Source organism: Coffea arabica, chromosome 2e (genome assembly GCF_036785885.1).
Source record: "Coffea arabica cultivar ET-39 chromosome 2e, Coffea Arabica ET-39 HiFi, whole genome shotgun sequence".
NCBI lineage: Eukaryota > Viridiplantae > Streptophyta > Magnoliopsida > Gentianales > Rubiaceae > Coffea > Coffea arabica.
In genome coordinates, this window is record NC_092313.1 from 3,500,362 (window position 1) to 3,513,505 (window position 13,144).

General features: G+C 37.6%; 2 protein-coding genes and 2 long non-coding RNA genes across 5 annotated transcripts; 1 reads left to right on the forward strand and 3 right to left on the reverse strand.

The window, feature by feature from the left end:
- Nucleotides 1-603: 603 nt before the first annotated feature.
- LOC113730187 (conserved oligomeric Golgi complex subunit 7-like) lies at nucleotides 604-6,815 on the forward strand. Its single transcript, XM_027254706.2, has 10 exons — nucleotides 604-997; nucleotides 1,227-1,316; nucleotides 1,409-1,528; nucleotides 1,600-1,701; nucleotides 1,865-2,145; nucleotides 2,641-2,786; nucleotides 3,715-3,913; nucleotides 4,323-5,007; nucleotides 5,456-5,788; nucleotides 6,179-6,815. The coding sequence occupies exons 1-10, from the start codon at nucleotides 713-715 to the stop codon at nucleotides 6,458-6,460; spliced, it is 2,523 nt and encodes an 840-aa protein (XP_027110507.1). The 5' UTR covers nucleotides 604-712; the 3' UTR covers nucleotides 6,461-6,815.
- A 125-nt stretch (nucleotides 6,816-6,940) lies between these two features.
- On the reverse strand, nucleotides 6,941-7,401 carry LOC140036506 (uncharacterized). The gene is made up of 2 exons (XR_011840073.1): nucleotides 7,261-7,401; nucleotides 6,941-7,153 (listed from the first exon to the last, which is right to left on the reverse strand). It is a non-coding gene; the product is annotated as an uncharacterized lncRNA (long non-coding RNA).
- Nucleotides 7,402-7,548: 147 nt separating this feature from the next.
- Nucleotides 7,549-7,895, reverse strand: LOC140036507 (uncharacterized). Its single transcript, XR_011840074.1, has 2 exons — nucleotides 7,756-7,895; nucleotides 7,549-7,595 (listed from the first exon to the last, which is right to left on the reverse strand). It is a non-coding gene; the product is annotated as an uncharacterized lncRNA (long non-coding RNA).
- Nucleotides 7,896-8,196: 301 nt separating this feature from the next.
- Nucleotides 8,197-11,646, reverse strand: LOC113730188 (uncharacterized). 2 transcript variants are annotated; one of them, XR_011840072.1, is made up of 9 exons: nucleotides 11,461-11,646; nucleotides 10,858-10,986; nucleotides 10,570-10,609; nucleotides 9,612-9,687; nucleotides 9,333-9,533; nucleotides 9,033-9,245; nucleotides 8,530-8,948; nucleotides 8,376-8,433; nucleotides 8,197-8,281 (listed from the first exon to the last, which is right to left on the reverse strand). XR_011840072.1 is itself a non-coding variant. In XM_027254707.2 (8 exons), exons 1-7 carry the CDS (start codon nucleotides 11,501-11,503, stop codon nucleotides 8,568-8,570), a joined length of 1,083 nt encoding a protein of 360 aa, XP_027110508.1. In that variant the 5' UTR covers nucleotides 11,504-11,646; the 3' UTR covers nucleotides 8,304-8,433; nucleotides 8,530-8,567. The 2 variants fall into 2 exon arrangements, 1 of the variants encoding a protein (XP_027110508.1); XM_027254707.2 differs by lacking the exon at nucleotides 8,197-8,281 and having other exon boundaries at nucleotides 8,304-8,433.
- Between the last annotated feature and the right edge of the window lie 1,498 nt (nucleotides 11,647-13,144).

A 13,144-nucleotide genomic window follows, 5' to 3' on the forward strand; every position in this document is an offset into this window, starting at 1 on the left:
TTTTTTGTGCTCGAAGATAAGCTCAAGTTCGCGGCCTTCCCCATTTATGCAGTGACTTGCTTGCTTGTCACCTTGTTTGTTATAGTCCAGTTTCCTGTGTACTTTGACCTTATTTGGGCTATCATTCAGAAAATTCCCCAGTGCAGCTACAAAGTCATTCCTTTATGACACAGATTGATGTATCTTCAACCCAAGCATGTTTATGTAGTACATATTTTTGTTTTGACAAAAAAATTCTAAAAATACCGGTCCAAATTGAAAAACTTATCAAAATTTCAGTTTCCTAGGCCTTTGGCCCTGCCTATATTTGCGGATTTATCTCGAAATTTCAGTCAGATCCGAGCTTGGGAAATTTGGGATTAACGAATGTTTCCAATTTTGTCCTTGAAATTATGCCGATGTGCTATTTTTAGCTAGAAAAAAGAGCAAATACGAGCATTAGGACCAAACTGACTCATAATTTATATGTTAGGAACTATTCTGACTGATTTTAAATGTTAGAGACTAAAAAAGTTTTTTGTGAAAATATTAGGGACCAATTTGACAAATTTCCCTTATTTTAAACCTCAGGGAGCAAATGTGAAAATTAGCCCTTTTTGAATCGTCAGTTTTCAGTTAACTGGGTTTAACAAAACGGACTGACTGAAGCCAATAACCGGGAAATACAGCCACCGGAGGGCAATCCTCATTATCGACGCCGGGATCCGCAAAGATGATGGTGGATCTGAGTGCATTTTCTGACGAGAAATTCGACCCTAAAAGATGGATAAACGGCGTCTGCCAGTCACGCCACCCTCAGGACCCTTTAGACAAACACTTGGTGGATCTGGAGATGAAGCTCCAAATGGTGTCTGAGGAGATCGCCGCCTCCCTCGAAGAACAGAGCTCCACCGCCCTCCTCCGGCTCCCCAGAGCTACGCGTGACGTCATCCGCCTCCGTGACGATGCTCTCTCCCTTCGTTCCTCCGTCGCTTCTATCCTCCAAAAACTCATCAAGGTCACCACTCGGCCATTTTTTCACTTTATTTTTTCCACTTCTATTAGCTGATTTGATAGTAGATTTGTAACAATAGCAATGCATTGGCTAATTGAAATGTCGAGTTATTAATCAAGCAATTAATTGAAAGTCGAGTGATTAATCAAGCGAATGATCAAAAGTTCGAGCGGTTACTGAAGCCATTGACTCTGCTTTAGGAAGTGTTTTAGTAATTTAATTTGGTGTACAGGCGGAAGGATCATCGGCCGACTCTATCGCTACACTAGCCAAGGTTGATACCGTCAAGCGAAGAATGGAAGCTGCTTATGAAACATTGCAGGTTGCGGTTCTGTTGAATAATTTTATTTTTCAAGTCTTTAATCTGTCAGTTTTGATTGATGCTGCTGTTTAATCGTTGTGGATTATGAGCAGGATGCTGCTGGTTTAACTCAATTAAGCTCAACAGTGGAGGATGTATTTGCTAGTGGTGATCTTCCGCGTGCAGCTGAGACTTTGGCTAATATGAGGCACTGCTTATCTGCTGTTGGTGAGGTAGTTATTCAGTGAGGCTCCTAGCTATGAAGGTTCCACTGCATTCTTTAATAATCCTGCAAATTTTTCAGGTTGCTGAATTCGCCAATGTTAGAAAGCAGCTTGAAGTCTTAGAAGATAGACTAGACTCCATGGTTCAACCTCGTCTAACAGATGCATTGACCAATCGCAAGGTAATTTTTAAAGCCAGAAGGTGATCTCCTTTCAAAAATTTTTCCTAGGCGCTTGTTATTTTCTTGAGTCTCTTCAGATCCATTTCTGTTCCTTTATCGTGATCTTGCTGGCTTCTCAATGCTTTGATGAAATGAACTGTGAAATTTATCTTTTTCACTATAGATTGATGTCGCGAAAGATATGCGGGGTATCCTCATCAGAATTGGGAGGTTCAAGTCCTTAGAAATGCACTACACGAAAGTCCACCTCAAATCCATAAAAAAGCTGTGGGAGGAGTATGACCTGCGACAGCAAGCTAGTAAGCTTGCAAATGAGAAGAATGAGTTAGAAAGGTTCTCAAGTGGTCACGATTCTCAATCAAGTTCAACAAGGTTTTCATTCTCAAGTTGGTTGCCTAGTTTCTACGATGAATTGCTACTTTATCTTGAACAAGAGTGGAAGTGGTAAGGTTCATGTCCTTGTTCTTTTACCATATATCACCTAAATGTACTTCCTCATGGCAATCTATTAATGTAACATACTGGTTGGAGAAACGCGTCATCAGGGCAGATTTCAGAAGTTTAGCAAAATTAAAGGTGTTGATACTTATCTCCGTGACTTAAAAATTACAATCTTTTCAAAAAATTCTGGCTACAGCAAGGCAGGAGCTGCGTGAGGTTCCACTTTTGAACTAAACATGTGTACTTTACGATGGGCCGATTGTGTTGTTGCCTTTCTGAACATTTTGTTTCCATATCTAATGTTTGGAGATGTTCTTCAAGAAAAACTTTCTTTTTGATAGAAGGCTAGAAGTACAGTAGATAGATTGTAGCTCTATTAATTTTTTCCACCTAAAAAGCAATTTAACTTCCCAGATTCAATCAGATCAAACTTTCCTTCTCTGTTGTTATAATGGCCTTGAAATCTTCAAATATCCACATTTAGACTTTCTTTTCCAGGTGTATCCTTGCTTTTCCAGAAGATTATAGGGCTCTGGTACCAAAGCTACTGATTGAGACCATGACAGCCATTGGCCAAAGCTTTGTATCTCGTATCAACCTTGCTACTGGGGATGTTGTTCCTGAGACAAAAGCACTGTCTAAAGGCAATCTTTTACATCGTCTCTGCATTTTTGAATCAAGGATTAAGCTGAAATCACATATATCTGTATGCGCATTTTTGAATCAAGGATTATGCTGAAATCACATATTTATTATCTGTATGCTTAATGTTGTGCCTTTTGTGACCCCTTCCCAGAAAAAAGAAATCAAGAAAAAATAGGAAGGCCACTTGGGTATTATTTGGTGAGACTGTTTATTTGGGTATTATTTGGGGCATTTCAACACTTACAATGGATCTGATTATTTGACCTTCGAGGACAATTTATTTCTTTGCCTTTTGATGCTGTCATGTACTTTTAGGATAAAAGGCAGATTCTACATGTAACTTGTGGGGTTTAGGAAGGGCAAATATACAAGTCTTAAATTCTAGGCAAAGATGCATGAATGAAAAAGGTCAATTTCGAGTGACACTGCCTACCAGAGTATGAACGACTGAAACACTAAACATGATTTTTGACTTAAAATGTTAGGTTAACTCCTATCAGCTAGTTGGCTTAAAGATGCTTTCAACTGTGTTTGACTTTTTGGTCTAGGTTTGATAACATTATTTCAGTGAATGAGTCATCTTTCAGGTTGGTATAGGTTTATATCTGTTAGCAGAGAGACTGTTTTGTTGAAATCTGTTCCATTCCAGGCTGTAAGGTAGTAGTCAAGGCTGACTGTTTTGTAAGCCTCATGCAGAAAAATAAAAACTAATCTAATCAAGTAGATTTTAAGTGATATAACAGTCTCTAGTAGCACAATCATCTAGAGGGCTCATGAAAGCTATACCTGCATCAGCAGATTGTCTTTCGGCTTTTTTCCATTCTTAATCTGGCATTTTCCAACTAGTAATGTTGCAAACTTGTATCTATGCTGAAAAGCACGAAAGGGAAAAAAAATGATGCTGAAGCTTGATATTTAAAATTTCAGGTGTCTTAGATATCTTATCCACAGATCTGCCAAAAGGTGTTAAAGTTCAAACTAAGCATTTGGAAGCATTGATTGAGTTGCACCATACGACGGGGAGCTTTGCTCGGAACATTCAGCACCTATTTTCAAATGCAGATCTTCAGGTTTTGCTGGATACAATGAAATCAATCTACCATCCTTATGAATCATTTAAACAAAGGTAAATCCATATTGTGTAGAGATGTTGTGTTCCTGTTTTACTCCTATTTCATGCAATGATGCTTGAGAGACAATTTACTTTTCTTCGCTAGTTGTCCAGATGGACATAGGTTCTTCTTCTCTCTGTAGGAGCTGTACTGCTGGTTTTTGATGCAGTACACCTTGGCTAGGTATCTTAGTTTTAGCAGTATGTGTTGGTTTTTTTGTTGGGAGGTATCTACTCAAAGTCGATTAAGAACTGTGTATTTCATGTAACATGACAATATTTCTTCTCTTCTCATTATCTCATGGAAATGGCTTTGGCGGTAGTAGTGAGAGGGAGGTTGTCTAAGCTGTTGCACTCAGTTTTCACTTTACTGTTGTGCCTTGATATTTTGTGATGACAGCCTACTCATTGACCTGTCTGCTAGGTATGGACAAATGGAGCGTGTTATCCTCTCCGGTGAGATTGCTGGACTTGATCTCAGGGGAGTAACTTTTAGTCGCTTTGTTGGAGTCCATGGAGTTGAACTCAGTGAAACCGTCCGAAGAATGGAAGAGTCCATTCCACAAGTGATTATACTTCTTGAGGCAGCTGTTGAAAGATGCATCAACTTCACAGGAGGTTCTGAGGCAGATGAGCTTATTCTTGCACTTGATGACATACTGTTACAATACATCTCCGCCCTGCAAGAAATTCTAAAATCATTGAGAGCTGTGTGTGGAGTGGATGCAATTGATGGCTTGGCTTCAAAGAAGGATCTTGGAGCTGACAGAAAGGATGGAACTTCTCATGCACGTAAAGCTGACTTTTTGTCCAATGAGGAAGAATGGTCCTTTGTCCAAGCTACACTGCAGATTCTCACAGTTGCAGATTGTTTGTCTAGCAGATCATCGGTCTTTGAGGCTTCTTTAAGAGCCACTCTTGCTCGATTAAACACAAATCTCTCTCTTTTAGTTTTTGGCTCTAGTCTTGATAAAAACCATTCCCATGTGGTCAATGAGGACAGAAGTGGGGAACCATCTACTATTGGTAGAGCAGCTTTGGATATTGCAGCTTTGAGGCTTGTTGCTGTCCCTGAGAAGGCTAGGAAGCTTTTCAACCTATTGGAGCAGGTACTTGAAAGAGGATAAATGTAAATGTTGTTTTGGAAAAAGTTAGGAGAAAGTGTAAAAGGTAAAAACAACTTATAAATGTTTGTTTGAAGATCATGGAAAATATATATGTTTTTTAAACTTTAACAAGCAGGATTCAGGACGGGACAAAATATATGATGTGATGTCGTGATAGATGGGGAATTGGAGCATATAGTAGATAAGTGGTTTCAGTGAACTTCAATACTAATATCACTCTTAGCATATGTCCAGTGAATTGTTCTGAATGATAACATTGAGAAAAAAAATTCAAAATATTGTTGTCAATCTTGACCCACTGCTTGTATTTCTGATTTAATTGTGCCTATTGATTGTTTATCTGAAAATTTTCTCCTTGAATACTGATATAGCCTAGGAAAATGCATGATCTGATCTTTTAGTCATAACCAACATTTGATGTTGCATGCAGTCTAAAGATCCTCGGTTTCATGCGCTTCCGCTTGCATCCCAACGAGTTACAGCATTTGCAGATGCTGTCAATGAGCTTGTTTATGATGTTCTTATATCAAAAGTACGGCAACAGTTTAATGATCTGTCTCGTCTGCCAGTGTGGTCTTCAGTGGATGAACCTAGTGCTTTCCCCCTCCCAAGTTTTAGTTCATATCCTCAGTCTTATGTAACCAATGTTGGTGAATATCTTCTCACCTTACCCCAGCAATTAGAACCGCTTGCCGAGGGCATTTCCAGCAGTGATACTAATGCAGATGAGGCTCAGTTTTTTGCAACTGAATGGATGTTCAAGGTAACTACAAAATATTACAGTTTACTGTCACAATAATATACTTCAAAGAAATGCTGGTCTAGCCATCTAACATGCTTGCAGCAAAGTGGGGCGGGTTTGCTTGTGGGGCTCGGCTGGTTTGTAAATAAACAAGTGTTGGTGCCGCAGAAGGCTGAAACTCTTGTGATTACACATATTAGACAAAATAATTGGAAGTCCTTACATATTGAGAACTTAACAGCATGTTCTTTTGATTGAGTTGCTGTTCTTCTTTTAGTTACTCCAATTGGAGAACTTAACAGTTTCTCCAATGTGGGATGAATAATTTGCTTCAGTTTTCTTTTCAAACCTGCAAAAGGTTATTGCTCATGGCTATGGTTTAGTTATTCTTTCTTTTGTTTATCATAAAAGGTTGCAGAGGGTGCTTCTACTCTTTACATGGAACAACTGCGTGGTATTCAGTATGTAACTGATCGTGGAGCACAACAGCTGGCTGCTGATATTGAGTACTTGAGTAATGTGCTTTCTGCTCTATCAATGCCAATTCCTTCAGTACTTGCTACTTTTCAGACTTGCCTATCAACCCCAAGAGAGCAGCTTAAGGATCTTGTCAAATCGTCGGACTCAGGGAATCAACTAGATCTTCCTACTGCGAACCTTGTATGCAAGATGCGGCGACTGAGCTTGGATTAATATTGCAGTTTTTAAGGTGATATACCAGATGTTTGCTTACAAGTTACCCTTTCTTGGACCATTCTGGAGATATTCAGAGATACCCAGCCTCAAATGAGGGTTGCAAGATCTGGAGAGATTCAGAGATACTCAACCTCAATGAGGGTTTGCAGGATTTGGGAACTAAACACTGCCTCCGGGCATTTTATACAGAAGGGGAGGATTATGTGCTCTGGCAGCATATGGTTCTGACTTTCAAGTCTTACTGTACAATATGCACAGCTTGTGTTCCCCGCAAATTAACTCGGATGAGTAGACCTTTGAAATCAAATTCCAGTTAAGTTGACATGTTGTCCTTGGACAACTTAATTGATCAGATTTTTTTTTCCAGGAGGTATCACACGAGCAAATGAAATTACTTATAGGAGACCATGTAAGATACAGCCTTCCTACATTTGAAGTTCAATCAATATAGGCGATGTTTTTCCAAAAAAAAACACGGGGCTAAACCATCTAGAGCAATAGAAAAAAGGTCTAGCAATGTAGGACTCTATTTGCGAAGGAAAAAAGAACAAAACTGAAAACCTATCTAATCTGCATTAGCTATAGCGTTCAATCACCTTCAAGCCTCCATCACCAACCCAAGTAATAGATCTTCAAAATCCCTCCAGTTGGTATAGTAAAATTGACGATTTGACTCACAAAAGAAGACGCCTGTGTGCCAACATATGGTTCTTTTAGGATTCGAATGATCACCAAAAGAGGGCTCTCCAATTGTTTCACAATTTTTAACCAACTTCAGAGAAAAAAAAAATGGCTACCTCAAAATTTTGGTACTCCAATAACAGTTGCGTTTCAGATGCAGCCAGCCCATCAGAATCAAAACCTGAAAAACTGCACCTTGCACAAATACATGGAAAGATGTTCACAGTTTGCAAATTGAATCCGCTATATTTCAATTTACGACACCCCCTTTGCAAACTTAAGATTGAACTTCTGCAATAAGACCTCCAAGCGAGAATCTTCAGTGCTAGATTCTTCATAGGGGAGAAGACTCCCATCCTAGTGCACAGACTAAGGCAGGTGGAAGTTAACATACCATGTCTGAATATGCAAAGAACCAATATATCCATTTCCAAACATTCAATGAATGGTTCTGCCAAGCCAAAAAAGAAATATCTTGGACCTTGTCTTGTGTGCGACAGGTTTATTTGAACAAAAAATGGTTGCTAAGTTGGTTTGAAACAGCCAAAACGCCCAAGCAAATTTCCGTGGACAAATTCAAAAGCTAATATGAAGGACGAGATCAAGATTACCATTGACTATTAAGGGTCATCCGCAACTTGCTCTTATATCTTTGACTAAATTATGTGTTCTTATCCATAACCAGATTGCTTTTAAACTTCTCTTCTTTTATGTTGTCTGGTTAGCTGCCTTTTCATCTTCATAGTGCCTGCAGAGTTCAACTCGTTGAGTGAACAGACATTAAGGCACTTAATCAAGGAAGAATGAGTTTACCTTTTTTTCAAAAATCATCAGATAAATTATCAGAGAAAACCTAAGGAGATCCCTATTCATTAGCTCATTGGCAGCTAATGTAAGTGGAGTACAAGAATCTGCAATCGGTCATCTGAGCAGACAAGAAAACACAAAGCCCAAACTATTGATAGTTAGGAAGTCATTTTACGGTTAAGAAAATCAAAATTTACTTGTTACCTCACAGTTGATCAAACTGTTAACTCCTTCAGCAGCAGTAATATCCATGCACATATAGAGTATCTGTTCTATAACTACTTGAGAAAAGATTCCCAGAGTGATCCCAAAAAAGAAGGAACCAGAACTCTGGTAGGCATATCACAGATGATTGATAAATCAATTAGATCAACCAAAGTCTAGATAGATCATTGAATAGTTACAACAACGAAGTCATACCTACCTCAACCTTTTCTCTCTAAATATATCGATGATAGGGAGATGATACAGTCTCAATAAAGCTGTAAGAACAAAGAAGAGTTTCACCCATGATGACCATAGAACTTTGACTCCAAAAGTATACATTCATGAAAACTGGTGAGTGGTGGAAAAACTACCTCTTCTCATTTAAAATTCAAACACCCATCCAATGTCCTCAATATTGACGGACTGGACTCCTGGATGATCTCCGGTTACCATATCTAACAGGAGAACGTGACCGGCTTCTGTCACGCTGGCGGTATCTTTCCCTGCTTCTATCTCTTCCATTCCGGGAACTGCTGTACTTCCAATCTGATCCTCTAACCCCCTCTCGAGTTTCTCTGCTATTCCCCTCTCGAGATCTTTCACGGTCACCATCTCGCTCCCTGTATCGATCTCGTTCCCGATTGTGATCTCGATCACGATACCTGTCCCTCTCAGATGACTCACTTCTTCCATGTCTGCTTTCATACTCTTTCTCCCTTTGCTTCCTCCTTTCTTCTGCTTCTTTTTCCCGGGCTATTCTTTCTTCCTCTCTTTTCTTCTCCTTAGCTTCCTGTTAATCAGAAAACAGATGAGCTTTATATGTAAAATCTCCTTCGAACATTTTCCTAAAATGTAAAATATGGTGGGGAATCACCTTGTACTCTGCAAGATAATCTCGGACCATACCATATCCCATATGCTGTTTTCCAGTGACATGCGACTGAGTTCTCTCAGCAGCATCATTTGCAACTAGAAAAGAACCACATATCTCACACAGAGCCATCTTTTTCTCCTGTGCCATCATCAAGACTTTATCTTGTTGAGGTTGCTGTGTTAAAGCTGTCTTCTCAGCATTGAGCACTTCCACCTGTTAAGTGACACAAATCTGGCATAAGTTTCCATAGCTTTCAAGTGAAACTTTACAAATTCGTTAAATCAGGTTCCTAAACCACACCTTCCTCATGAGCGCTTCGGCTTCGTCAACCTTTCCAGCTTCACCAAGAGACTCCACTTGTTCCAGTAGGTTCTTTATTTTTTCCTCCAAAACAGCTAATTGCTCGGACTTTTCTGCTGGGATAGGAGGAGGAGGGGGAACGTCAATCTCTTGAGCAAGACGTTCTCGACCACGCCTAACTCGTCTATCTAAGTCCATAACCTGAAACAAAATATGGATTTACACATCAAGAAGTGGATAGAAAGGGTAAGCAGAATTTAAATGTATATCACCCCTTACCAATTTCTCACAGAAATGAGCCAGCTCAGCCTCAAACTTTGGAACAAATACGTCGTGCCTAGGAGACTTCTCAAAGCTAAAAGAGAAATTATAACAAACTCTCATCACTACCATTAAAGGAAAATATTGGCAAACAGTGCACTAAGCCCACAAGTATTTTCTTCTTCAGGGTTCATGAAAAATAAGGGCAGAAAAGTACATGCATCTAATTCTTGCATCCAGCCTCTGATTGTGCAAGTAAGTAGCATAGGATCACCAATTATACAAAATATAGGGAAAGTGTAGATGAAAGAAAAAGAAGAGGGAGGCCAGCTAACAAGTGAATGTGATTATTGGCAAGAAGGGAATCCAAGAAGATCAATCAAACGTTCAAACTTCTAATAGTATCAACACATCTTAAATGTTTTAGGGATGTATTTATAGTTGGAAACCACAAGTTATAACTCCACTTATAGGTTGGCTGACTGCCTAAGAAAATTTCCATATGTGTTTGACGAAAATGGACATGCTCAAGTGAATATCTCTCCACTGTAATCGCTTTATTACATGCCAATTTGAAGCCAAAAGGTAAAAACACTAGTCATAATTTATTCATTAAGCATAAGATTGTCAAAGAAAGATCTCATAAAACAAGTCACAGTGCCCTAATATGAACTGATTGACTCCTCCAAATCTCAAGCAATCAAAGCATAATTTCTTGAGAGTTTAAAACATGTTAGCTTCCCAGTTATCTGGTTCTTTTACAAATAAATCAAAATATATTAGTATGGAGGGTATTTACACCATGTTAGCAACATAAAAAACAATGAACAGAACCATTAAAATACAAGGATGGCATCCTGAAAAACAGCAACAAAATAAAGTTCTATACTTTTGCAAAATCAAAGCTTACAGAGAACCTCTGTGCAATGAACTGATATGAGAGATAAACTTGCTCTGAAGAATACTCATACATTACCTTTCCTTCAACTTTTGATCATGAATTTTAGGGCATGGTCCTGATAAAAACACAACATGAATAACTATCAGCAAAAGTTATGGGCGCTCAAGCATTCCATCCATTGACTACATAAAACACAGCAAGTATCCCCATATCCACATGATAGCTAATGGTCCTAAATTATTAGATTTCCCTTTTCTGAATATGTTCCTTCATTGCATCTTAAGAACGAATTCTAATGCACTGCCTTATCAATCTAAAGCAGAAAACAAGAAATCAAGAGGCAGACAGATATAGTATAAGCACCTAGATCACTTCTTGTGTTGACAAACAAATCGTGGGGGCAAAAGCGAACCATATAGAAGCTGCACACTTCCTTACTGTCCCATGTAATTTCCTTGTACCCCTTCCTCTCTTCTTCAGTCAAATTACGAGCTACAGAAGCAACAAAAAATTAAAATCAGCAGTCGTTTCAGTTAAAAAAGAAAAGAAAAAAAAAGGAAACCGGGGCGGTACAGATTCAAATGCATTCTACAATTACTCAGCTAAAGTGTCCAATTAACAACATCCCAATTCCCAATATAGAGGCACTACAGTTAAAACGCTGTATTTCGCTACATCCCCATAAAAACAAGCTTTAGGATTAGGATCGGCCAATAGGAAAAACCATATTATAAGTGTTTTGCCCAAGCTTATTCATTGTACCCACAAATTTCAATTGAGCCAGGAACCGGCTGCTAGGGGTTTCTAATAATATATAGCAGTGCTAAAATCCACTGAAATAAACTAGAGAAGAAGACAGAGAGACGAAAATTACACTAGAAATCTGAATTAATGAAAACATTGAGTTATAGATTTCGGTGAAACATCACTAGCAAACATTAAAAAAGATTAAGGAAGGAGATAAACCTGCACCCATGAGTTCATCAAGCAAAGCTCTTTGGGCGTCCATGATTGAGATTGGAAAAAAACTAAAAGAAAACAAGATTAATCTAGGCCGCCTAGATAATAAACTGGAATGTGCAGCCCCCTTTCAATCTAATCTAATTTTTAGATTAGACTTTTGCTGAGGAGCGAAAAGTGATGAGAATTATTTTTATTATTAGGGTTTTATTATTATGTTTCAGGCTTTTATTGTTAGGGATTCTAATCATATAGTGAAGGAGTAAAAGGACTCCTCAGCAAAAAGGGATTTTACCCTCTTACGTGAATACTAGCAGATAGTCGGAATGTGCAAAATTAGAATTTTTTTTTTTTAATTGTTACACAAGCTCAATCACCAAAATCGGAGGAGTATTAACCTTAATTTGATAAGGCTAATTCCATTTTGCATCCTTAAATTTATACCACTTTTTTAATTTACATCTTAAATTTTAATTTTAGACACTTTACATTCTAAACTCTTAATTTTGGATACTTTACACCTTAAACTGTCAAATTTATCCATTTAAATCCAATCAATGATTGCGTTTATAAAATTAACAAGATAAAAGCTATTCAAAATTAATGACAATATTGTACTATTTTGTTCTCACTGCGATGTTTTAGTTTTTTTTTTTTGACTATTTTTAGCACATTATCGTTGATTTATATGGTTTTAATTACTAATATTGATAACAAAATTAATGAAATAAGAGATGATGCCAATTAATGATAATGTGTTATTTTATTTTTGCTATGATATTTTGATACATTTTGACCACTTTCGATACAGTATCATTGATTTGTTAGGTTACCTGTACCATTAATTTTGTTAAAATTATCATTGATTTAAATGTGACAAATTTGGGAGTTTATGATATAAAGCGTTTAAATTTGAAAGTTTTAGATGCAAGTGTTCAAAGTTGAAATTTAGAATATAAAATGAAAATGTGATACAAGGTGGAGCCAATAATGGCCGCGACCGTAGGGGGTGGGGAGGGGTTGCCCCAATTTTTGGGATTTATGAGTTAGTCCTTAAGAAATTTTGAAAATTTTCGTTCGGTCTTTCTTTTACCTCCCCCTAAATTTTGACAAAAATTTCAATGCATCCCTCTATCTAGTTTTTGCTTAATGAAAATTTTGAACATCCACTCCTCTTTTATTACTTTTGACCTTACTATTAATTTGATTAATGTATGAAATTCAAATTGTAATTGATGAGTTTGGCATTACATATTGAATTGTTGAAAACTTTATCTATTATGTCAAGAAAATATTCGTTAAAAGTTAAATTGCATACACCTATCAATCAATTTTTTGTTTTCGTTCCCATTTTTAATATACCAATTTTGAAAATTATATACTTGGCTCTACATATATATGATTTCCTACATGTGAAGCAGACAAGATTTGAACATTTTGAGAAGTTCTCCCTATAACCATATAAAAGTAACGTTCGCATTAATTGGTATTATTGTTATTGTTGTGTACTTTCCATTTGCAATCTAAAGCATGATTACTATTCAAAGTTTGATACTAGAGAACATTCAAGTTGTACTTTTCCCCTCAAGGATTGTGGGAATGAGAAGCTAACAAAAATGTTTCCCCTCTCCCTACGTACCACAATTTTCGTATTATTTTTTTAAATTTCTGCTGGTTTTACATGTAAGCC